Source organism: Oreochromis niloticus, linkage group LG23 (genome assembly GCF_001858045.2).
Source record: "Oreochromis niloticus isolate F11D_XX linkage group LG23, O_niloticus_UMD_NMBU, whole genome shotgun sequence".
Lineage (NCBI taxonomy): Eukaryota > Metazoa > Chordata > Actinopteri > Cichliformes > Cichlidae > Oreochromis > Oreochromis niloticus.
This window is the reverse complement of record NC_031986.2, coordinates 43,373,512-43,400,205: the sequence shown is the minus strand read 5'-3', so window position 1 is coordinate 43,400,205 and position 26,694 is coordinate 43,373,512. Positions and strand designations below refer to the sequence as shown.

The 26,694-nt window shown below is 40.2% G+C and overlaps 1 protein-coding gene across 2 annotated transcripts; it reads left to right on the top strand.

Annotated features, from left to right (window-relative positions):
* Positions 1 to 165: 165 nt before the first annotated feature.
* Positions 166 to 26,612, top strand: st6galnac5b (ST6 (alpha-N-acetyl-neuraminyl-2,3-beta-galactosyl-1,3)-N-acetylgalactosaminide alpha-2,6-sialyltransferase 5b). 2 transcript variants are annotated; one of them, XM_003440009.5, is made up of 5 exons: positions 166 to 322; positions 907 to 1,128; positions 19,093 to 19,502; positions 23,203 to 23,310; positions 25,396 to 26,612. In XM_003440009.5, the coding sequence occupies exons 1-5, from the start codon at positions 302 to 304 to the stop codon at positions 25,637 to 25,639; spliced, it is 1,005 nt and encodes a 334-aa protein (XP_003440057.2). In that variant the 5' UTR covers positions 166 to 301; the 3' UTR covers positions 25,640 to 26,612. The 2 variants fall into 2 exon arrangements, with proteins under 2 accessions (XP_003440057.2, XP_005479166.1); XM_005479109.4 differs by lacking the exon at positions 907 to 1,128.
* The last annotated feature ends 82 nt before the right edge of the window (positions 26,613 to 26,694 follow it).

Genomic DNA, 26,694 nt, shown 5'->3' with positions numbered 1-26,694 from the left:
TGAATTTATATTTACAGAGAAACGTTGCAGGAGTATTACTGTTTAGAAAAGGCTGTATGTCTCCAAGTAACACCTGAAACCCTCTAAGGAAACGGAGGAAAGTCGGGAAGTTGAGTTGTTTAGGACCATGAGGAGCGCGCTGTTGAATGAGGGCTTCCAGGAGAGAACGGGAAAAGAGTAGTGGAGTGTCGTTTTCTTTAGCTGCGCGGTGATCCCAGTAATGCTGCCGCTCAAGTGTTGCATGCTGAAGAGTCCCGACGCCTAGCATGAAGAACCGCTCTGCGCTTGGACAAAAGGGGAAATGAAGATGAAGATAAAAGTGGTAATTATGAATGAAAGCCGTCGGAAGTATCACTGTAATATTCCACTGTGGGGAGCTTTTTTTTTTAATGTTTCTGCCTCTCAGAAGTGGAGTTGCAGATTGAGCTCTTTCACCAAATGTGACCCATTTGCACTTTGCCACATACGCGTAATATTCACAGAGAATAATCCTACAACAGCTCGGCCGTTTAAAGTTTTTTTTTCCTGCGTGTGTTGGGAGTGGGGATGGGGTTAAATATGACACGTCTGAACTGAGCAACCTAACAGTATTTTTGCAGCCTTGTTTTAAAACGTGTTTCCTTGTTGACAGAGCATGTTGAGCGCATTTGAGAAGAATAGCTGGCATTACGTTTTCAGCCTTGCACGAGGAAAGCGCTGTTGTGTTTGCTATGTTGCATTTGCTTTGAAAGCTGGCAGTTAATTAGTCAAAAAGAAAGAAAGACCGAAAAACAATCCTGACCAAAGGTTCAGATTTCATCCTCAAGCTTATGGCTGCGTTGGTCCTGAACTGACTGAACCTTTCAGATCAAGTGCTCTGGCGTGATGTTGAGATTTGTCTTTCTGGTGTTTCACGTGTCCCTGCAGTGCCAAGGGGTTAGTGGCATCATCATCGTTACCATGGTTACCGGCTTTTTGTTGGTGTACAACAGCAGTTCTGGTGACAGATCAGCTTCCTCGTCAAGTTCTTCCTCCTCATCGTCCTCTTACCGTTTGGATGCGCGAGTTCAGTCCACTAAAGCACCGGACAGATCACAGAGACTCCAAACAACATCTCTGGAGGGGTACTCAGGTGTCATGGATCATAAGGTAAATACGGACCATCTGTGCCCCGTGAAACAAGTCAAGTCCTGTTATAGGCGGTAATGATGCTGCACCTGGTTCTTTGAAACTCCAAAGCACTTGCATGCATATTACAAACAGAGATATTATGGTCCACATTTGTTTTTGCTTTTTTGTTTTTTATAAAAGCTGCTTAGGAATTGAAAATGTGCAGGATATAGACCATCTCAGATGTTTAGCAGTAATGTTATCTCACCTGAAAATCAAAAATGAAACTGTTTCCATTTTCAAAGATATCAAAGATATAACATAACACACAATGGCAGTGTTTGGAGTGTTTGGGTCCTTGCCAGTGCATTAGGTGCCTGCACAGAGAGGAGGAGGAGGTGGTTTAGTCCTGGAAAATATATGTTTGGAGGTGAAGTGAAGTGTCTGGTGGCTAAGTGTGTTTTGATTTAGGCACATGGATGCACAGAAACCAGTGACACGACAGAAACTCATGGGTCATAAAATACTGCAGAGTGACAATGTTTGGAACAGAGCAAGAAATTCGAATTCAGCATCTTTATGATGTTTTTGACAAATTAACAGTGCTCCAACCATCTCCATCAGACTCTACATGAAGGAAGGTGAATTCACTCTATGCATTTGGACATCTTTGTAATCGGATGGGCATATTATGAACATCTATCCCTCAGAAAGAACATTGATTGCGCTGATTGCTTTTTTTTTTCTTTTTTTTTACCAGCTGTACCTAATTTGTATTCTGCTGTCATCCAGATAAAGCAGAGAGTAGCATGTAGAGTTCAGGTGTGCACTAAAAATGTCTTTTTTAAAAGTGACTGAAAACTCATTTGTGTATTTAATTTTTGTACTACTTTATGTGCCAGACAGTTTTTCTTTTTTCTTTTTTTTTCAGCAGCAGTGAGGTCTTTTCATTTTAACTTTTCACAATTTCCAACAATAAAAAAGTTCTAAAAAACAGTTAATTAAATTGCTTAACAAATTCCCTTAAGAAAGCAGCACGAGTCTATTAAAGGTTTATTTTGCCCTCAAAGGCTTTTATAATACCATCTGATCTCTTAAGCATGACCTCAAAGTTCTCTTTATAGTTTACTCTGTTGCTTAATTCATAATTAATGTCTTCGGCATGAAATATTTAGTGACAAACGCACTTAAAACAGGGCTTTATATTGTACAGTAGATCGCACAATAATACATACAGAGAAAAACCCAACAATCATATGACCCCCTATGAGCAAGCACTTTGGCGACAGTGGGAAGGAAAAACTCCCTTTTAACAGGAAGAAACCTCCGGCACAACCAGGCTCAGGGAGGGGCGGGGCCATCTGCTGCGACCGGTTGGGGTGAGAGAAGGAAGACAGGATAAAGACATGCTGTGGAAGAGAGACAGAGATTAATAACAGATATGATTCGATGCAGAGAGGTCTATTAACACATAGTGAGTGAGAAAGGTGACTGGAAAGGAAACTCAATGCATCATGGGAATCCCCGGCAGCCTACGTCTATTGCAGCATAACTAAGGGAGGATTCAGGGTCACCTGGTCCAGCCCTAACTATATGCTTTAGCAAAAAGGAAAGTTTGAAGCCTAATCTTGAAAGTAGAGATAGTGTCTGTCTCCTGAATCCAAACTGGAAGCTGGTTCCACAGAAGAGGGGCCTGAAAACTGAAGGCTCTGCCTCCCATTCTACTTTTAAATACTTTAGGAACAACAAGTAGGCCTGCAGAGCGAGAGCGAAGTGCTCTAATAGGGTGATATGGTACTACAAGGTCATTAAGATAAGATGGGGCCTGATTATTTAAGACCTTGTATGTGAGGAGCAGGATTTTGAATTCAATTCTGGATTTAACAGGAAGCCAATGAAGGGAAGCCAAAACAGGAGAAATATGCTCTCTCTTTCTAGTCCCTGTCAGGACTCTTGCTGCAGCATTTTGGATCAGCTGAAGGCTTTTCAGCGAGTTTTTAGGACATCCTGATAATAATGAATTACAGTAGTCCAGCCTGGAAGTAATAAATGCATGAACTAGTTTTTCAGCATCACTCTGAGACAGGATATTTCTAATTTTAGAGATGTTGCGCAAATGGAAGAAAGCAGTCTTACATATTTGTTTAATATGTGCGTTGAAGGACATGTCCTGGTCAAAAATGACTCCAAGGTTCCTCACAGCATTACTGGAGGCCAAGGTAATGCCATCCAGAGTAAGAATCTGCTTAGATACCATATTTCTAAGACTTTCAGGGCCGAGTACAATAACCTCAGTTTTATCTGAATTAAGAAGCAGAAAGTTAGCGGTGTCAGGAATAGAAATATTGTCCTGCTATTAGTTGCTGCTATTTTTATAATCATCATTAACATTTCAGTATTAATAGTGAGGTTGCAGTTAGATGCATTCAGATGTTCAAATATATGGTTATAGCCTTTATTACAGGTCCAAAGAAGAACCATTTTAAAGGGTTGAGTTGAATCTATAATTTAAAAGTTATTAATGCTTTTATGATCTCTGTGTAGAGGGCAGAGACAGGAAAATACTCTCTGTGCCAAAATGAGACAGGAAACGAAACGCGTCTGCAGAGCATGTTTTGCAGAAGTGAAACCGAAAGCAGAGTGACTGCAAGCCAAAGAGCAGGGTGTTATGCATGTATCGTTGATTAACACACACTTAGTTAGAGGAATCACTGATAGGGGAAAGTTCAGTTAAGGTCAACTAAGGTTCAGAAAAGCAGATGCACGTACAGACAGACAAATAGTGAGAGGTCATGACACGTACGCAGTACACAACATGCACGCGCCCTTGCACGTGTACGCACTCACACACACACCAGAACAGATCTATTTTGGTAGGGCAGAAATGCAGAAGTGTGCCGAAGTACTTAGAGGAAGTGCACCCGACAAGCGACAGCGAAGAGGGGAAGCACCGACCCGAAGACAATGTTTTTTAGAGCAATGTTAAAGGTCATGGAACATTTTGTGGTTTGGATTGACGTAAGCTGTACCTTGTCTATTTTTGCAAAAGAGGGGGGCTTTGTTATTGTACCCATATAAAACCTTGTCTCATGATTGTAAGTTCAGTTCAACACTGATTGGGTTGTTGAACTCACACATGTGTTCATTAAAATGCCGTCTAAATTGCACACGCCTGGATCTGTGGTTTTTATGGATTCTTCTCTCAACATTGAACCCTAACATTTGGGGGCTCGTTCCGGTGAGAGAGAGGGAATGTTGGGGTTTTGGTGAGATCCGGGGTCCGTGGTAATTGGACGGGCAGACGGTAATCAGTGGTGAAAGTGAGTAGGCATTCCCCGGGGCATTTAAAGGTAAGACACTGCCTGTTGAAATATATTTCCAAAAGGTGTCACATTGGGCATGTCAAATTAAAGTCTACTCACTGAAAATTACTGGTAAATGTCTGTTTTTTAATTTTGGTGAAGTTTTCATGAAGTTTACCGGTTGAAGTAATGATAATGAAATGGAAGTTTATAAGTGACAGTACTGAGTAATGAGAATAAAGGAATGAAAAGAGAATTAAAGCAGTTGGACTGCGAAGTGAACTTAGAAGGATAGGGAATTTGGTCATTGTGTGGGGTGAAGCCCCGTTGGTCATTTGATCTACGTGTGATGGTCAGTTCGTGGGTTCAAGTCCCTTTATGTCCACAACGGGAGATCTGCCTCAATCTTAATCCTGATCCGGGTGTAGATTGTTGTTTCAAATTATTATAAATTTTTCTAGGACGACAGCGGCGTCTGTTAAGAAGCGCATTTTCTCCTTGGTAACGCTTGCACCTGGGCAGGACGCTGACCCTTGGCCTACCCTGAAGAGTAGGGATAGTACCGTCGACAGCGGGAGAGAACTTGGGAACCTCTGAAATTGCTAGGAGTTAGAGTCTCCTATTTTTGCGCTTATTGGGTATGCTGGCAAATTAAGTTAGGTTTAGAGATCTGGACAGGACAGTCTGGGACCGCCCTGGTGAATTGAGCACAAAAAGTCTGGGACTGATCGGTTGGAGCCGTTATGTTCTATTATCGAAATTACATAGGAGTTGAAAAGGCCTAAAAAAAAAAATCTGTGCAGTTGTAATTTAAGACGTCTGTAATATAAAATATGAGATCTATGAGTAGGATCAGTCTCTGTGTTAGTCATGCACAGCCGGATGTGCACTGATTGTGTGTGTAAATGCAAATGAGCAGCAGTGACGCGCAGAGAGGGTGGTTTCAGTTTTCGAGAGGACTGAGCTTTTTGCTAAATGCCTGTATATAAGAGGTTGGTTTTGCTTATTATGAGAGTGTAAATACAGTGTGAATATATTAGTGTGGATGCATAGTAAATGACTGAATTTTGATAGATGTATAGTTCGTGAGCCATAAATGTTGGTGTGTTCATTTTCAGTTATGTGTGTGGGGAGAAGCCGTGAGGATGATGAGAGGTTTCAGTTTTCTTTTTCTTTTTCTTTTGACTTGCTCTTTCTGATCATGGAAGGCATGTCCAAAATACTCGTATGAAAGCGTATTTCGAGTGATTTTAACTGTGTGAGTGCTGTCAGTATTTGATTTGAGTGACTCTGCGTGAGTTCTCTGAGTGAGAGAAAGGCAGTGCGTGTGAGACGATTTATGGCGTCTGAAAGAGGTGAGAACTTTTAAAGGTGTGTATGGAATAAAGGAGTGTGAAATATATTTCTTGGGTGATGAAAAAGTAGGATGTGCTAAAGTTTGAAAGTGTTTTTAATTCAAGAAAACAAAAAACAAAGGAGTTAGATTAGTTTGAGGAACAGGAAATATTGCTCTGTGTATCGGGGCTGCAGCAACAGGAAATAGTGAACAGGAACTGTGCATGCCCATATATGGGAACTGAGTGTGTGCAGAAAGAACACAGAGAGACAGACGAGGAAATGGGAGCAAATGAAGCCTTTAAGAAAAAATGAATATAATACTAATTATATGGTCAATACAGGTGGGCGTCTTTCAACTTTGCAACCTTGAGTTCAGCAGCAGAAAAGTAGATTAAAAGAATTGGGAGAATAAGCCAGTTTTTGGCTCGAAATTGTGCGGCTGGATCTCTCACTTTGTCCCTGAAGCGGAGAAGAAGTTCAAAGGACAGTCAATCGCCTGATGAAGACCGATAGAACATCGTGAACTTGAATACAGCAGGCAAACGACAGTGCCACTGATCCATTAACCCTGATGACGACTGACGACCAGCAGCAGCATGTAAGAGTAATGTAACATGTACTGTGAAAATACAGGCTGGGCAGTTGAACAGTGGGATAAAGAATTGTGGAAGAGCACTGGACATTGAGTGATATTTTGCCATGCTGGGACTTAATCTGAAAGAAAGACTGTAAAGAAACAGAGAAGAAGACAGCAGCTGAGTTGAGACTGTGTTTGCTGGAGCTTTGAAGCCCGAATAGGACATTGTGCAGAGAGGACCAGTGAGAGATGAAGCTGGACGAGTTTGACTGCGAGAATATAGGATATAATTGGATTGAAAATTGAAACCTGAACTCATGAATTGTTTAGGGATGTCCACCATAGCATAACAAAGAGGTAAACATTAGAAAAGGTAGGAATAATGAACGAAAATAATTGTCATTACCTTAATGAATAGAAAACACACATACAAATTGTTACATGTGAGATTATTTTTGAAATGAATCAGAAGTGAGATAGTTTGAATCTAAAGCTCAGTGGTGAAATGCATAAATTAAATATGAATATATAGGATGCAATGAAGAAACAGCTTACACGTAGTGTACATTAACATGAATACATCGCAAGGCAACGAAGAACTCAATGAATTAATTTAATGAAGAAGCAGTTTACACCCAATTAACATAAAATGCAGGGAAGAACACGCTTACATGCATGGCATAATTGGTGTTTCTGATCAGAGATAGAGAAATGGGTTATTTAACCACTGGTGATAATAATGAAAATGTCTTAGTTTGTTATTTTCAGGGGTAAAGCAGACCCAGGCCAATTCTCCAGATGCAGGAGTCTGAAGAAATTACAGGTTAACATGAATGGATATGTTAAGGCAAGTTTCTGGTTGAATTGTTCACAGCATGATGTGTCCAGGAACCTGAAAAGCAAGCCCCAGCTCCTGGCTGAAGACCAGGAGGGCGGTAATTTAAGGTGGGAAATCAAAATGTGGGTTAGTAACTCGGGGAAAAAGAAAACTGACTGCTTAACTGGAGAGTTGGGAAGAAGTCTGGGAGACTGTGAAGTCATAGATGCAAAATAACATATACCCATACACACACAAACAGAAAATGCATTAACCTTATAAAGACAAGCTCCTGAAGCTTAATGAACAGATATTGATTAAAAACCTGGCTAAGAACATAAGCATATGCAATGAAGATCTGCTTGCTGCTTGTATGAGTGAGAGAATGGTGTGAATGGTTAATACAATTGATGGAAAGATTTAAAATAGATGGAAAAAACAAAAGAAAAGTGTCTATAAGAGTGACTCAGGAGTGCTCTTGCACTGATTTATCAAAGTAAGTGATTAGTATAGAAAGAAAATGAAAATAATTCAATAACGTGATAAAGTTTAAACATGTATTCCTCTTGTTAAGTTGGCTGTTGAGCTGTGGGTTTATGCAAATTAGCTGGAGTGAGTGAGTGACAAAGACACTTCCTGTGTGCGTGTGTGTCGGAGGCTTTCGGTTCAGTTCAAGAGAGAGCAGTGGCTGTTGAAGAGTATTGGGAGAAATATATAATGGTAAAGTATCAGGATATTTGATTACGGTGGTCAGGTCTGTTCAGAGGGGCAGATTTGGACAGGAAATTTATAATTTAAGGATGATATGTGGTTGAAATTGGTTTTTATCTTGTGCTGAATGAAAACGGTCTTTGATCTTTTGACGAGGTTTTCGGTGTGTTGAACGGGTGAAATTTAAGATTGTTGAAGATTTTTGAGGTTGTTGTTTTATTTTTAATAGAGGGAGTTTTGATAAACATGGACATGTCTAAAAGGGCCCATAGTTTTTATAACAGTGCACTTAGAAAAAACCTGTCAGGTGATTTTGTTTTGTACTTTGAGGAGCTAATAATCAGCTCTCTTTTTTCATTTTTGTTCTAAGCAGGCCTGGAAGAGAGTGAACGGACGGCGCTGACAAAATTACCAAGTACAAAAATCAGGTGGGCTTTACAGAATTATAATTGATTACAATCAGAGACTGATTGGCGGCAAGTCTCTGTCTAAAAATGGATTGTATCGATTCAATCCAGTCAAAAGTATAGAGAACTATTTTCCTAAACAGGAAAACGAAATAAAACGAATGATAGAGCTCATTTTGCTGATGTGGAGCATCTGATGACGTGCGCAGGAGGCTGCAGATCAGCAAAAATATCATGTGTGAATGCATGTGAGTGAATGTGAGTGACTGGACTAAGGTGGGAATGAATAAATGTGGACAGATTTATCATGTGAGGAAAAGAAAGGGGATGCTTTGTTTTGCTTTTGCCATAGGCAGGACAAGTGGGAGACTTAAATCTGGGGAGGCTGATTTTGGGATGCTGATGTTTGCTTTGAGAAAATTTCTTTTTACGGGGGTTAGATTATGGGATTACATTATATTGTTGGGAGAATGCTAAATGCTAAAAGGGAAACATTGTTTGATGAGATTCAAGTTACCATTAACTGAGGTAACTCAGGATTAATAACTGTTCTGTTCAAGTTTATTTTTTGTTATGACATAGACGGGATCATAAAGGGAGAGTTGAGTATGAAATGTAAACTACAGGTTTTGTTTTCAGGAAGTTCCAAGGATCCAGACCTTGCATGGAGCAACGAGTTGGAGAAGATTTGACATGATGATTAAATTGATTTTGTTCTTTAAACACAGGTTTTCAGGGCTGAAGCAAAACACCGGAGAGGAGAATTGCTGAGCGGTTCTGGGAAATGAAATGACTAACCTTTTTTCCTTTTAATTTGTTAAGCTTGGGTGGAGCATGTTGAGTTTTTTGCCACATGAGATGTGTCAAAAAAGAGAGGGATTTAAGATTTAATTTGTTTAATTTGAAAGGGGTTTTACTAGGATTTTATAATGATTGGGGTTGTTTGATAATCTAGATATAGTAAAACTGAGGATTTGTTAAAAGAAAGGATTAAAATGAACTGAATTAGGTTTAGAAGATAAAATGCGGTGTTCATAAGAAGTTGTATACAAAACTTAAAGGGGAAACTGTGGGAATAAAGGATATGCTTTGGGGAAAATAGTGAACATTTTATGAGTAGAAAATGTGGGATTTTTCTTTTTGATTTTTAGGATAAGTTGTAACAGTGACATAATGCTAGAATGTTGTTATAAGGTAGGCTTTAGGGTAGAGGAGAGCTTTTTATGAGGATGTTAAAAGTCTCGCTGACTCAAATGAATAATATTGGAGATTATATATGTAGAAATGATTTTTCATACACATTGCATTTTGGTGCCTTTAACGGAGTTGTGGCTCAGAGAGTCGTCTCTTGAGGGTCATAAACTTTTGGTTAACGTTATGATTAGCCAATCTACTGTGAGAATGACCTGAGTTTTGAAGGATTGCACACGCTTACAGACATACAGAGTTCATCAACACACAGGACAGTATTGATTTGAGGCCTAGGGCCTGAAATTCCTTTAGCTTTTAACTGAATTTGAGTTGGCCCAATAACAAATGACAGAAAGAGGAACTGAATAGGAGTTTTGCTTGTAACTAAACTGAGTGACATATAAAATATTGAGATAACAGATGCAGCTCTAACTTAGTCCTCTTATATAAAAAGCAGTTACAGAATACAGAAATACAGAAAACAGAAGCAAAGGGAGAAAGCTCATATATTTTGGTTAAGTCTGATAAAGTTTAAGTTAGAAGGAGTCATTACATTAAAAGCAGCAAAATGAAATAAAATGATAGATTCAAACAGGTTATTACCCAGAAAATGGGAGTTCAAAATACAGTTAGAGTTCAGCTTTTAGCTATGATGAAGTTTATCTAGGAGCAATTAACTAGGTGCTTACACTTAGTGATTAAAGTGGTTGTTTTTTCTTTGATCCTTTTAGTAGAATAAGCCCTTATAATGATTTTATGATGATTTTGCTGGTGAGAGGTGACTTTAGATGAGAGGCACTTGCAGCAGCAGGGACAGTTTTGTGCACAGGATGTTGATGATCAGATAAGGAAAAACAGGAAACGTATGACAGCAGTGCTGTAAGACTGTTAGAAAGCTGTAGATTGAGATGAGTGATGTTTAAGATTATATAGGAATAAAAGTCAAAACCAAATACGAAATTAGGTTCATGTTTTGAGAACAATCGAGGAACAGAGTAACTTAGAGCATAGTAGGGAGAAAGTGTTTTGTTTCCTTTGCAGGTGGCCAGATTTCCACTAGAGTGGGACCCAGAAGAGGAGCAGAGACCACTTAAGCATGAAGTGTTCTCAAGTGGGAGCGGGCATTTTATAACTAAGACCACCTAGATGACATGAGGTTGTCTGATTTGTTAAGTCACAGGATGCCAAGAGAGGGTCAGAGCTAAGAACAGTGATCCTAAATGTCCATGATGTCTGGGATGGACAGGGGAGCAGCTGAATGGGCCAAGGAGTGACCCAACACACAGTATGGTGACCTCTTGTGGTCAAGAGGTCAAGAGTGGGAGTGTCAGGAATAGAAATATTGTCCTGCTATTAGTTGCTGCTATTTTTATAATCATCATTAACATTTCAGTATTAATAGTGAGGTTGCAGTTAGATGCATTCAGATGTTCAAATATATGGTTATAGCCTTTATTACAGGTCCAAAGAAGAACCATTTTAAAGGGTTGAGTTGAATCTATAATTTAAAAGTTATTAATGCTTTTATGATCTCTGTGTAGAGGGCAGAGACAGGAAAATACTCTCTGTGCCAAAATGAGACAGGAAACGAAACGCGTCTGCAGAGCATGTTTTGCAGAAGTGAAACCGAAAGCAGAGTGACTGCAAGCCAAAGAGCAGGGTGTTATGCATGTATCGTTGATTAACACACACTTAGTTAGAGGAATCACTGATAGGGGAAAGTTCAGTTAAGGTCAACTAAGGTTCAGAAAAGCAGATGCACGTACAGACAGACAAATAGTGAGAGGTCATGACACGTACGCAGTACACAACATGCACGCGCCCTTGCACGTGTACGCACTCACACACACACCAGAACAGATCTATTTTGGTAGGGCAGAAATGCAGAAGTGTGCCGAAGTACTTAGAGGAAGTGCACCCGACAAGCGACAGCGAAGAGGGGAAGCACCGACCCGAAGACAATGTTTTTTAGAGCAATGTTAAAGGTCATGGAACATTTTGTGGTTTGGATTGACGTAAGCTGTACCTTGTCTATTTTTGCAAAAGAGGGGGGCTTTGTTATTGTACCCATATAAAACCTTGTCTCATGATTGTAAGTTCAGTTCAACACTGATTGGGTTGTTGAACTCACACATGTGTTCATTAAAATGCCGTCTAAATTGCACACGCCTGGATCTGTGGTTTTTATGGATTCTTCTCTCAACATTGAACCCTAACAGCGGCCATCCAGGTCTTTATGTCTTTAAGACATTCCTGCAGTTTAACTAATTGGTGTGTGTTACCTGGCTTCATGGATAGATAGAGCTGCGTGTCATCTGCATAGCAGTGAAAATTTATGCTATGTCTTCTAATGATGCTGCCTATGGGAAGCATGTATAATGTAAACAGAATTGGTCCTAGCACTGAACCCTGTGGAACTCCATAGCTGACCTTAGTGTGTGAAGAGGACTCTCCATTTACATGAACAAATTGGAGTCTATTAGATAGATATGATACAAACCACTGCAGCACAGTACCTGTAATACCTACAGCATGTTCTAATCGCTCTAATAGGATATTATGGTCAACAGTATCGAACGCAGCACTGAGGTCTAGCAGGACAAGCACAGAGATGACCACTGTAATCTTTTGGTCGTGTAAGCGGCACCTTCAGCAGTAATATAGTACAAAGGCCCAATTCTCTGACCCACTGCATTATCACAGGCTCGTCTTTGAGATAGATGGAGCATTCACACAGCATTATGTCTCCCCTCGGTGAGAAAGATATACAGCAGGACACAGCAGAGTGGAAAGCATGCTGCAATGCTCAGGCAGCACTGGACAGGAACGGATTTGGAGAAAAAAAGTTTTGCTTAGTGTTCACCTTACACTGCTCAGCGATCAATGAGACGAGAGTGTGAGAGTCATGCTGCTTTGAAGAGAGGATTGATCCTGCTTAGGCCTGTTGGATTCGTCTCTGTGCTATCTTGAGTAAGCTTGATTCTAAGATCAGCGCTTCTCTGAGATGTTGAAACAGTAATCATATCCCTTTAAAGCAAATGAAAAAGAATCATTTATCTCAGATTTTGCAGGTAGTCTTAGGAGAAATGAATGCAAGCTGCTTCACTTTGGACTTTGCGCGTGGGCACTTTATTATTCATGGTCTCTCCTGTTCATCCAACCCCTCCTAGCTGACAGGTGATTTGTGATGGATCCACACTGCGACAGTTTCATACTGCTTAGTGTCACTCTGTACCTCCCTCCCATGGGGGGAGATTCAAGCTCTGCTGCTGCTTCATCCTCTGTCAGAGCCCAAGAATGACTAACCAGAGCAGACCTGCTGCAGGATCTGTGGAGTGGGTGGATCCTTCCGTATAGTTCCTTTTAGGGTCATCTCAGGTCTGCTGCTGCTTCTGGTGGAGGGAATCTTGGCTTTGACACAAGTGTGTGTGCAGACACAGAGACACACACCATCACACAGCACGAGTACACTCACGCAGACACGCTGTTAAAATTTTATGCCCCCATCAGAGCCAGAGATGCTTGGGAATGTGAGAAAAGCTCTATCTGGTGTGCCTGCTGGACCCTGATTATTGCCTGTATTAACTTATGTGCATATCTTGTTCACATGGGCTGTGATTTCACTAAGGTGGGTGGTGGTCTGTGGCGGCTTTGCTCATTTATGCATCACCCAAGAGGTGGCAAAACACCCAGCACACATTAATCACTAAGACTGTGCTGCCTCATGTAGCAGAGGGGTATAGGCTTAACATTTGGCTTTCCTCTCTTCTCATTTCATTGCTTAAATGTGTGAAAAGAAAACAGCAGCGTTGAAACCCACAACTCTCCGTACTGCAACATCACACATCAGAGTTATGGTGCATATTTGTGTGGAATAGTTTCTCATTGTATTTCTCTCTGTATGACTTCTGCAGCGTCTGCAAGTTTTCTTTTTGGGAGATTTCTGCCTCTAGTATGTGTTTCTTTTCTTTGACGTGTTGCAGTGATTAGCGCTGCTGACTTGAACAGATTCTTTCACACACACACAGGTTAACACACTCTCGCTCCATTCTTCTGCTTGGCCCCTCATCTTCCCAGCCTCACTGATGTTTTGCCGATTCGAGTTAAAGAGATGTTGACCTTTGAAGAACTGTCAGCAGAGCCAATCTACATTGGCCTTTATAGTCTCTAATCACAAAGCCGGTGTGAAAGCACGAGTGTGGACTGTGTGCCAGCGCAACTTTATGATGTACCTACTTATTATGGGCAATGCCTCTTTGTGCTCTGACAGCTTTTAATGCAGCCAGCCTGGGAGGAATGGGTGCCATTATAATGCTGCAAACTTATTCTGTCTTTACCTGTCTGACGTTCAATTTAAAGCCGTCTCGTAGTGTACAAAGGCAGCTTATATTAACAGTCAGCGTGTGAAAAAAGCAGGAACAAAATAAATTCAGCTCTTTGAGCTCACTTAATGGATGACTTAGGATATACACATTTAAATTCAGCTCAAGGTAAGGGAGCACTCCTGGTAAAACAGGCGATATTATCAGCTATAACACTCAGAATGATAATACAACGCCTAATTTGTTGTCTAGTTTTTACTGAAAAATTAGGCGAATAGCAATAGTCACGAGGAAATCATAAATATCACCAGAAGAAAATGATTTTTTGTCTCTTCTCTCTCTCTTAGTTGACTTGAGCAGAAGAAGAAGACAGGTGCTGTTATTGTCTTAACTATTTCCTCAAATTGAGAACAGATTTGGAATTGCGACCTGATTGTGTGTCATTGGCAGGAGCTTAATGAGATGTCTAGAGGAACTGTCGGGAGGATTTCATTGTAATTAATTGGTCTCTGGGAAAAGAAAGCAGCACTGATCGTGAATCCCTCATGCCACAGAAGAGGGGCTTTTTCCATCTCCTCCTGCTCTCAGCTGAGCCACTAGCCCAATTCTGTGCACTTTGGAAAGTATTCAGTGACAATGTTCAACATCTAAATGATTTTAATTCATTTCTAGAAAACGCATCTCGTTTTTTTCCCACTACTGCTCCTATCAGAGGATGCTACCATGACAGGATAAGTCTTTCTATTGCTCGCTATAATCAGAAATCCAATAAAAAAGTCTAAAACCAAATCAAACAATTATTGTCTGTGCATTCTTTCTGTGTATGCAGAGAGCGTTGTTATTATCTGAACATGATTACAAACTAATTATTGAGGCACACTGCAGATAGCATGTTTCTACAGTTAAGCTTCCATAAGTGAACTTCAAATCTGCAGCTGAAAATAAAATAAATAAAGCCCTAATTATTGTTCTTAAATTGTTTCTGAAAATGTCTCTATGGAGACCACTGGGCTTGAGTCTAAGAGTCAACTGAGATACAATATGGAGTGTGCCCACTCAGTTCTGTTGTTGTCAGCCTATTGCCATAGATGCCAGCAGACACATTACCCTCTAGCAGTCTCTGTAGACTAATACCATTATGATCAGTGCTAAACAGACACCAGAGCAAGTTACCTGGATATCTAACAGTCATATGAACAAGTGCACAAAAAATCTCTGATTGAAGGTAATTCAGTTTCGTAATGTGCTTGGCTAAAACATGCTCTTTTTCCAACCTTAACCCTACATGTTGATCATAAACCTAACACGTAGCTTTACCTAAATCTAAAACAATAACTTAGTCCAAAAGATAAGTCAGAAACTGATGGTGAGAGACAAGCGGGTGTAAATCTTCACGTTCCTTATCTGGGGTTTAATCTGTGGTTAATTACGACAGCAAGAGACATTTTTCCCAGGTTTTCTTCATCACTTCTGTCTGACCTCTAAATATCTCATCCCAAGACTTCTTCCTGCAAGTCTGTGCGATGTAACCTTTTTAAACCGAGCAGGTTTGCAGACATGAATTTGAAGACTGGAGGCACAATAGAAGAAGCTCTTGTTCAATATCAAAGGCTGACTGATGGGGTTTGCTGTGAAAGCAATTATGATCTTGGGTTCCCCTGGGAAGTGTATAATCAGGATCATACTGATTAGTCTGGAGTCAGTGAGTGGGCGGTAATTGACTGGGACTGGAACCAGAGCCGTACTCCGAACTGCATCTTCTTGTCCTGCTCTTAACAATATGGACCTCATTAATCCAGTCAGCTTCACATCATGTTTCAGTGAACAGCCTCGGTTGAAATTAGTGTCTTTTTAGGTCATGTTAATGCAGGAAAGCGTATTGCTTTAAAGGTTGTGCATTATTGATCAAGGTAGACAACCTTCTGTCTGCATAATAAAGTCTGAATATGGGTGCGTAGGAGTCAGCAAGTGTTAAAGTGATGGTTGTTTCATGAATCAAAGGACAAATCAAAGGTAATTCAAGGCTGATTATGAGTGAAAACTACTTGTAATGAATTCCATTCATTTATTTATCCAGTCACTAGTCTGTGGGTTGCACCTTCAGCTGCCTGGCCTCTGAAATATTCTGCTTGTGATTTTGAAAGCCAGTCTCGCTGTGATACAGGGTTTATAAGTGCCTATTTCCCAGCAACATCAAGCTGTCAGAAGCTCTGGGAGCGAAGCTGGAACTTCAGCATCACTGTCAAGGACACTTTTATTATTTCACAGGCACTTTAAACTATGACACCAGCCTGGCAACCTTCACTTGACTTTCACTTGTTTAACACACCTTCCTGACTTTTAACATTATTATAATTTGGATTATGCTTTGGAGTAATTGCTTGGACAGTGCTTAGGGGAAAATGCACTTTCTCTCTCTCTGTTGTCTGCAGAGAAAGAAAGACCTAAAAGGACTGTGATTCTTCCCAGCCAAGACGGGGAGGGTGTGTTTGTGCAACCAAGTGTGTAATTTGCTCCTACCTACCTGATATTGAGAGAGCGCGCACATCCCAACAGGGATGATTTTGGGGGGGGGAAGTCTGCTGGAGAATGGAAATGTGATGAGTGTTCCTCTGCGAACAAAGACTTATTGAGTGTGTTTGTTTGAAGGAATTCCAACTAGTTTTGGATCTAGATGTTTTTCAGACTGTTGCAAATTCTTGCCAGAGAAACGTGATCTCATTACATATTTTGGGGCTACATTGAACTCGCCACACAGATTTACAGACATCTCCAGACATTGCTCTCCTACACACAATTACAAAGAGACACACATGCACACAAGGCAATCATTCAGCGTGGGGTCACAGAGATAGTGGGGGTGTATTATAAATATAGCTGTGGTAGCAGTGCAGCCTCTGGCGCTGGTAAAATCACCTGTCTGCACACATACACACACACACACACACACACACACACACACACACACACACACACACACACACACACACGCAAACACATTCCCACCTCAGAACCTGATGGAGTGTGAAGTACCGAGCACAGTTCAGAATGCCAATGTAGCTCTCTATTAGGGTGGGGAATAATTCATGTGAAGAGTCTCTGGGTGTTTGCTGTCGGATCATTCAGTCTGAGCTCGCATTTTTCAAGTTTGAAAAACCTGGTTGGATGCCACAACATGAATACCTGGTTCATACAATTCAAGCCCAAACAAGCACTCTTCACTTCAATGCTGCAGAAAGAAGCTTGCATGAACAGGATTTTGACCAGTGCATGTTGTCCCTGTTTTATGTTTTTTTTATTTTAAGTGAAAACTGCTGAATAAATGTGTGATGTTGATAGAAAATGAAAGCACTGTGTCAAATAGCCTCTGCACTATACTGTCAACTGTTTAAATAACAGACAGAGGAGCCCAATACAAATCTAACTGCTTGATTCAAGACCTGTCTGGATGCAGCCGAATCATAATCAATGATTGAAAGGGCACTACTTGAATTTGCTTTAAACTCCAGTGGTAAAATCTTCACTTTTGCCCAAATCTCAAAGATGCTTTATATGCTTCAAGCTTGCTTAAGCTTTTCGTGGTTGCCACTAGAGATGGACCGATCCGATATTACGTATCGGTATCGGTCCGATACTGACGTAAATTACTGGATCGGATATCGGAGGGAAATAAAAAATGTAATCCGATCCATTAAATGTCAAAAAAGCACCTCACGAAACTTGCAACACCGCGTAACTCGGCTCATAACCGTAGCACGTCTCACGTGATAGAGCGGCTGTGTGTATTTGGAGCCTCGCTACCAAACCAGCATTTCATCTCCCAGAAAGTTATCCCAGAGAGAAGTAAAGCAAGTGTGTAAGTTCATCTCTGAATTTTTGTAAAGCATTCCCATGTTAAGCTTAACAACCGATATATGGAGCGACTGCCTCTCTCTCTCTCCCTCCCCTTCCTGCAGCTACTTCAATCGTGAAACTGCTTAACGATCAGCTGATCGGCTTTTCTGTCGCGAGTCCGTCTCTCTTCTTTGTATTTGGCCCACTTTGCACCAGAAAGAGGAAACCAGCGGCTGAACAACAGCAGCACGTTTAAGCTTGATAAGCTGTTGTTAGAATTTATTTAATATTACTTTCTACACCAGGATCCTTTTCTACGTAGCTGACGGCTGGTAACTGTGCAGGGGCGGATCTAGCAAAGTTTAGCCAGGGGGGCCGATAGGGCATTAACAGGGAAAAGGGGGCACAAAGACATACTTTTCTTTCTTATTCTCATTTAAAATACGTGGCTTTTAATAAATAATTATCTGAATCTTACACCCAAAGTTTTAATCTCTGATGTAAAATGTATAGAAGTCCATTACTGTATATAGTAACTATTAAGTCTAATATACCCTAGTAAGCTATAGTACTTTTTCCTTTGGGAAGGTACCATCTGTGAATTCTGCAATTCTGTTGAAGAAAGATGTTGAATCTATTTAATTCTTGAAAAATAATTTATTTCTGTGCATTTTTTTTCACCCTGCATCAAATTAAAGTTGATTACATCGATTAAGCATCATGAGGTGGAGGGTGGGGGGTGGTTCCCTATTAGTTAGGTTGCTTAATATTTCTGCTAAGTACTCTTTAAAATACCAGAATAGGGAGGATGGAGTAGGTTTAAGTTTATTAGATTGATCAGTGTTGCTGAACTATGAAATATTTTGGGTGCAGTGTATTTTTTGCATACAGGTATAACAGAATAGCTTTAGTGTTATTGTTTATTTAAACTTGAGTATGAACTTATACAAAATGCAGCAAGATATTAAAAAACAGTTTTATTGATTAAAAAACACACTATATCGGATTCATATCGGTATCGGCAGATATCCAAATTTATGATATCGGTATCGGTATCGGACATAAAAAAGTGGTATCGTGCCATCTCTAGTTGCCACATTTTAAAATCAAGCAGAGCATCTCAGAAAAAATAAGATTTGACTTGATCGTATCTCATTTCCCACATTTAAATATGTCAACAACTACTGAACGCAAATATTGTTGGTTTTTGGTTCTCAAAGGCTAAAAAACACTTTTTAACACACTTTTTATCTTCATGTGTTTAAGATACATTTTCAATCATGTAAGTAAAAATAATACAGTATCTTGCACATCAAGTTGGGATCTCGCTCTGAAGCTACATCTGGTTTTACGGAGTGCCAGAGAGATTTAAACTTACTGATCTGAAACTGTTAAGTCCATCTGCAACTTGTGGTTGGATTTTTCTCTTCCACCACTTTGTCTCATTAGATAATGTGAATGAAACTGCAACAATGTCTGACTTTTTCCCCTTTGAACTTCACAGCTGCTGAAAATGCACTGCAGGACTTGTGCCCTGGTGACCAGCTCTGGGCAACTGACAGCGAGCAAGAGGGGCGAAGAAATCGACCGCTCTGAGTGTGTTATTCGTATGAACGATGCTCCCAGCCTCGGGCATCAGCAGGACGTCGGTCGGCGCACAAGCCTGCGTGTTATAGCTCACTCCAGCCTGCAAAGGGTGCTGCGGAGCAGGCAGGAGCTCCTCAACATGAGCCAAGACACAGTGTTCATCTTCTGGGGACCAAGCAGTTGCATGAGGCGTGATGGAAAAGGCCATGTTTACGACAACCTAAAGCTTTTAAACCAGCTGCTACCCAAACTTAAAATCTACATTATTTCCAGGATCAAGATGCTGAAGTTTGATGAACTATTTAAAAAGGAAACTGGGATTGACAGGTAAATATTCACATGATGAGTGAGTTTTATATTTTTGGGACTTGAATGAGACAAGATGGAGAGGTGAAAAGAAATCAAGAGACACACAACACACAAAAGAACTGTCATTAGTGTTTACATTTAAGGGGAATATATTCCAAAGATAGGTAAGAAATTAGTATAAGTGCTTTCCAGTTTTTTATGTACAGAATTCAGTACACAGCAGATGTATGTTTTTCATAAGCAAAGGCAGGAGTAAGGGATTCCTTATTCATTATTTTTTGTTTTGATGCATAAACGTAAACACAGTTTAAAGAATGCAAAAACAACAGGATGCACCAGACACTGATATTACCTTCGAGATGTAAAATACAACTTGTGAACAAACTCCAAACCTACCCTGATTGTGCAAACAGGATGTGACGGATATATGAGCTGAGCGAGAGGCTGCGATTTGGATGAGGCTTTAATGAAGAGCTGCAGCAGCTCCCAGACATGCCAGAACCCTTTGATACATGTGACTCAATCTTTGTAGATGTAACTACGTGAGTGGCTGACACCTTTGCCAGCATTCGTGATAGTTTTGGCAATCTCCCCTCAGGAATTTGCTGACATCTGTGAGTCCTTATATTGAGGCTATGATCATCATTCGCTCGCTGATCTGAAAACTGGAGAAAAACAAGTAATGTATGGGAAGAATCCATGCTATAAACTGGCTAATCACAACCACTGCAGGCTGTGTTAATGTGACATGTAGTTACATTTCCAGGGAGCAGCACATCAATTCAATTCAATTCAATTCAATTCAATTTTATTTATATAGCGCCAAATCACAACAAAAGTCGCCTCAAGGCGCTTTATATTGTACAGTAGATCGCACAATAATAGATACAGAGAAAAACCCAACAATCATATGCCCCCCTATGAGCAAGCACTTTGGCGACAGTGGGAAGGAAAAACTCCCTTTTAACAGGAAGAAACCTCCGGCAGAACCAGGCTCAGGGAGGGGCGGGGCCATCTGCTGTGATTGGTTGGCGTGAGAGAAGGAAAACAGGATAAAGACATGCTGTGGAAGAGAGACAGAGATTAATAACAGATATGATTCGATGCAGAGAGGTCTATTAGCACATAGTGAGTGAGAAAGGTGACTGGAAAGGAAAAACTCAATGCATCATGGGAATCCCCGGCAGCCTACGTCTATTGCAGCATAACTAAGGGAGGATTCAGGGTCACCTGGTCCAGCCCTAACTATATGCTTTAGCAAAAAGGAAAGCTTGAAGCCTAATCTTGAAAGTAGAGATAGTGTCTGTCTCCCGAATCCAAACTGGAAGCTGGTTCCACAGAAGAGGGGCCTGAAAGCTGAAGGCTCTGCCTCCCATTCTACTTTTAAATACTCTAGGAACAACAAGTAAGCCTGCAGAGCGAGAGCGAAGTGCTCTAATGGGATGATATGGTACTACAAGGTCATTAAGATAAGATGGGGCCTGATTATTTAAGACCTTGTATGTGAGGAGTAGGATTTTGAATTCAATTCTGGATTTAACAGGAAGCCAATGAAGGGAAGCCAAAACAGGAGAAATATGCTCTCTCTTTCTAGTCCCTGTCAGGACTCTTTCTGCAGCAAATGCTGCAGAAAGAGGATTAAAAACATCCTGATTATTATCAGGATGTTTTTAGGACATCCTGATAATAATGAATTACAGTAGTCCAGCCTGGAAGTAATAAATGCATGAACTAGTTTTTCAGCATCACTCTGAGACAGGATATTTCTAATTTTAGAGATGTTGCGCAAATGGAAGAAAGCAGTCTTACATATTTGTTTAATATGTGCGTTGAAGGACATGTCCTGGTCAAAAATGACTCCAAGGTTCCTCACAGCATTACTGGAGGCCAAGGTAATGCCATCCAGAGTAAGAATCTGCTTAGATACCATATTTCTAAGATTTTCAGGGCTGAGTACAATAACCTCAGTTTTATCTGAATTAAGAAGCAGAAAGTTAGCGGCCATCCAGGTCTTTATGTCTTTAAGACATTCCTGCAGTTTAACTAATTGGTGTGTGTTACCTGGCTTCATGGATAGATAGAGCTGCGTGTCATCTGCATAGCAGTGAAAATTTATGCTATGTCTTCTAATGATGCTGCCTAAGGGAAGCATGTATAATGTAAACAGAATTGGTCCTAGCACTGAACCCTGTGGAACTCCATAATTGACCTTAGTGGGTGAAGAGGACTCTCCATTTACATGTACAAATTGGAGTCTATTAGATAGATATGATACAAACCACTGCAGTGCAGTACCTGTAATACCTACAGCATGTTCTAATCGCTCTAATAGGATATTATGGTCAACAGTATCGAACGCAGCACTGAGGTCTAGCAGGACAAGCACAGAGATGAGTCCACTGTCAGAGGCCATAAGAAGATCATTTGTAACCTTCACTAAAGCTGTTTCTGTGCTGTGATGAGCTCTGAAACCTGACTGAAACTCTTCAAATAAGCCATTCCTCTGCAGATGATCTGTTAGCTGTTTGACAACTACTCTTTCAAGGATGTTTGATATGAAAGGAAGGTTGGAGATTGGCCTATAATTAGCTAAGACAGCTGGGTCTAGAGATGGTTTTTGAGTAAAGGTTTAACTACAGCCAGCTTGAAGGCCTGTGGTACATAGCCGATTATTAGAGATAGGTTGATCATATTTAAGATTGAAGAATTAATTAATGGCAGGACTTCTTTGAGCAGTTTTGTAGGAATGGGGTCTAAAAGACACGTTGATGGTTTGGAGGAAGTAATTATTGAAGTTAACTCAGAAAGATCAATTGGAGAAAAAGAGTCTAAATGAACATCAATGGTACTAAAAGTAGCTGTAGATAATATTACATCTGTGGGATGCATCATGGGATTTCATCATCAGTGTAACGTTTCAGAGGCATCTACAGATATAACATACCTCCAGTGTACATTTTATGCAAAGGTATAATTTTCCAATGGGAAAGGCTAACAAGTGTATGCAGCTGGTTGGCATCAGGAAGTGAAGTGCTTGCACTGTAGTCCCAATCCTGCATCTCAAATAAAATTATCTTTAATATTGCATTAAAAAGTAATAACATTCTAAAGAAACAGCTCACAAAAGTCTTGGCTGGAAAAAAAGAATACATTTTATCATCAAACAATTCAAGCTGGGTTACCAAAGAGGTATACACGTTCTTTGCTTTTATAGAGAATATGAAGCGGAGGCACGTTTCCTGACTTTTAACACATGATAATTGTCTCTTTGCATACGCGGGACAGGCAAAGTGAAAAATGGCTGAATGTGACCTCGCAAAAAAGACAAAGGCAGACAAAGACACCTCACTGTCGTGAATGCAGCTATTCATCTAAACTCATTTGCATGTGAACAATAAGCCAACAGAATGAAAAACGGAATAAAAATGTTGCATTTGAATGGTAATCCAGTCACTTCTGCTCTCGTGTAGCAATAGCCGGTGTCAGAATGAATGTTTTTATGTATTTATTTTATTTTCTATTCTATTCTATTTCTTTTTTTTAACAGCCCAGGTATCAACTGTCACACAGTTGGCTACAGGGTTTCCTCTTAAGCGACTGATCAGATGAAATCTAAAAAATATGATTTTACCGTCTTTAATCTTTTCTGAACAGGCAGTAAGAAGGAAGTGCGCTCAGTATATTTTTGTAAAAATGGTAAGCTTCTCTTTTCTTCCAGGAAGAGTTCCAACTCCTGGTTGAGCACCGGCTGGTTTACTATGGCTATAGCCCTGGAGCTGTGTGATAGGATCAACGTCTATGGCATGGTGCCTCCTGATTTCTGCAGGTAGATTCCTGCAGTTTCTTTTTCTTCTCCAAATATTTATTAGCTTTGCTTCATTTTTTTTTTTAAACTTAGCATTCCTTAACTGTTGGAAGATTAATATGACATGTAGATATTGATTGATAAACCACCATGGCAAAAACATAAATCCATCCAATTTAAATATTTTGGTTTTTAGCAATATTGTGTCAGTTTATAATTGGGTAAAAAGCCAGCAGGGTTTTTATTTTATATTATGAAGTAAAGACCCTACCATTCTAAAATATGATATCTTTTTTAGTACCAAGGCATGTGATAGTAGTTTTAATAGACTACAAACTATTATGTAATTACTGTATAATAGAGCATTGAAAACCTATGATGAAATGACACATTATTATTGGCAATGTTTAATTTTACAGACGTACAGTTATTTAGTCTTGAAAATCTTGTTAAATACATGAATTTTTGTCATATTTGTCAGATTTTACACAATATGGTTCCTCCACTATTTAGTCGGTTTATTACTAATAGGATAAACAAAAAACAAATGGAAAGAAGTCTGACGTTACAGGACTCTATTATTTCTTTGAGGAAGAGCTCTTTTGGTCAGTCTGCATTAAATGTAAAGGTGTGTAAGAGTGGAGCACTGTGTCAGCGTCAGAGAGCAGAGTAATACTTTGAAATGCCAGTTAAATAAATTAATAATCAGTTGATTGATAAGCAGATTGTAAGCAGTGAGTTGGTTATTCTCCTATTGCCAGCTTGTTTCCCTTCACTTTGGGGCTTTTGGTATGTTTTCTTTTTCTTCTTCTCCTTTTACTTTTTACTGTTTTTAGGTGCCTTTTAAGATGTAGCCAGGGACCACATGTTTAAATTATCCCAAGGCTAACTCTTGTGTCTTTACAGCAATGTTTATTAAAAAAAAAAATATTTAGATAAGCTCCTTAATCATCTGAGCATTTGAACTGCAGCACAGCTTTTGCTAAATTAGCCCTGTGGTAAGTACAATATGGAGTCATTTGGTGATGGTAAGCTAAGTACCGAGTTTCTCACTGTTTTGCTCTTTTCCGACTCCCAAAAGAAATATCAGTGTTCCACCATATTTAACATCTACTAACTAGCTTTGTCTAATGGGTGCAGTGGGTTCGGAGCTGCACAATGCAGCAGAAAACAAGACATACCAATCCGCCGAATGCATTGTTATTAGAATTAAATAATTGTACTGAGAGAGAGTGTGTCACACATGCAAGTGGTTATTTATGGAAACCAGACAATTAAAGTGATTTCATATGCACACACTTTTAACCCTTATTCACTGGTTTGTGAGTGTTGTTTTCTCCTGAGCATGGAGTTTTGTCTGTTAAAATATGCATTGAGATGCTTTATCCTCACGGCAGGTTCAGTTTGTCACTTCCTGTTTCAGCCAGTGGGCCAAATAGTGCATGAAGCAAATGGAACAATTCTTCTGTTTTGTGCTGCAGCCTCACTCTGTGATTTAGTGTGTGCCGACACCACTGATGTTTCCACATAAAATCTTGTCTAGTGCATCTTTAATGATGTCTTCCAACTTGTAATGGTAATATAGCATTTACTCCCTGCAGTGGCAACTTCATGTGTCTGTTACTGCCTTGCAGTCAGGCTGCTGAACGACAGCACCACTGAAAACATCTTCACATTTTACAGTGAAATAGCGCTACTGAAAATATACTGTACAGGTTTCTATCATGTGTTTTTAGCATTTAAGAGACACCGGAAAATTTGTTGATTTTATTTTCTGACATTTGGCCACAATGACAAGAACACAAAGAACATTTTGAAAATTCATGGCACTCTCACGTGTCACAGAAAGCTCCTCCACTGAGCTTGGTGTAAGCGTGAGTGTCAGATGAATAGGAGAGTGTGTAATGAACATTTCTGTGAGTGCAGATTCTTCTGATCTTTCTGTTTTTCTTTGTTCCTTCTTCTCTTTATTCCCCTCTCCGACTTGTTTCTTTCCCCCTCCCCAACCATGAATCTCATAATTACACACTATTTCGACATCCCTCCTGTGCGCATTGGCTTTCATGCTATTTCATGGCTTCCTCCTCTCTCTTCTCGCCTGTGTAGATCCTCCTCCCATCCTACTGTACCATATCATTACTATGAGCCCTCGGGGCCCAGCGAGTGCTCCATGTATCTTTCTCACGAGAGAAATCGGCGAGGAAGCCACCACCGTTTCATCACAGAGAAGGCAGTATTTGCAAACTGGGCTCGAACCCGTGACATCCACTTTTACCAGCCAAACTGGAAGCCCTCTCCCATCGTCACCACCGTGAATGGCTCATACACTGCAAATCCAGCCGGATCCTGAAATGCACCCCAGAGACACCCCAGAAATGTGAAATATGTGTGTGGATGATTTTCAGCGTTCAGATTCCCTCTCTGGCCAGTATGAATACACAAGACAGCAGCAGGACAGAGCGAGCTGCTTGTGGCTGTTAGCCGACTGTCTAAGCAGCTTGGCAGAATGGGATCATTGCGTAACAGCAGCACAAAGCCTCAACAATGCTTTGGAAGTGTAACTCTAAAAGGATGAATTTCATACTGGAATCAAAGCCATGAAGGTTGTCTCAAGTGTGCTTTTTACACAAAATGCTGCTTTAGTAACACTTGAGCTGTCAGAGAGGAAACGGGCAACAGGAAAACAGTAAACACTGAAAAAATGGGTGCACGGCTCATTTATTTCTATCAATTAAAATGGAATAAAAACTCTTCCATATGACGCTAACGTCATGCCTTCAGTGTTGTGCTGATGACGCATAGGATAGTAGTAGGCTAATAGACCACTTTACTGCTGGTGTTCACTGATGATTATGTCTTCAGATTCACCACGCATCTGAAATTGTGAAATACCATGCTTACCTGCTATTTTTTATGCACAGGTCCATTCACGCGTGGCGAGAAAAGAAGGGACTATATTCATCATTTTCATGAATAATAAACCTAGCTTTATGATTTTCGACTAAAGTGATCGGAATTCATGAGACACTTCACTCACAAGCACAAATGTCAGCTTTATGGTGGATGTAAAAGCGTATCCTCTTGGGATATAAATGTCTGCGACAAATTTCACAGGAATTTATCCGATAGGTGCAGTCTGAATGAAAGTGGAGGACCAACCAAGTAACAACGCACGGCTGGACTGGATTTTTACATTACTGAGTTGGATCATTTACGCTCTCAATGTCTGTATTTCCACATTCCTGTAAGAAAGTCATGTATAGTTTGCCAATATTTGGCAAGATTCATTAAGTGTGATGGAAATAAAATTCTTGTCACAAACATGGCACAGTACATCATGTGTAAATGTAATCTACCCTCGATGGAAATCATATTTAGACACAGTCCAGTTTATAGAGACATGTT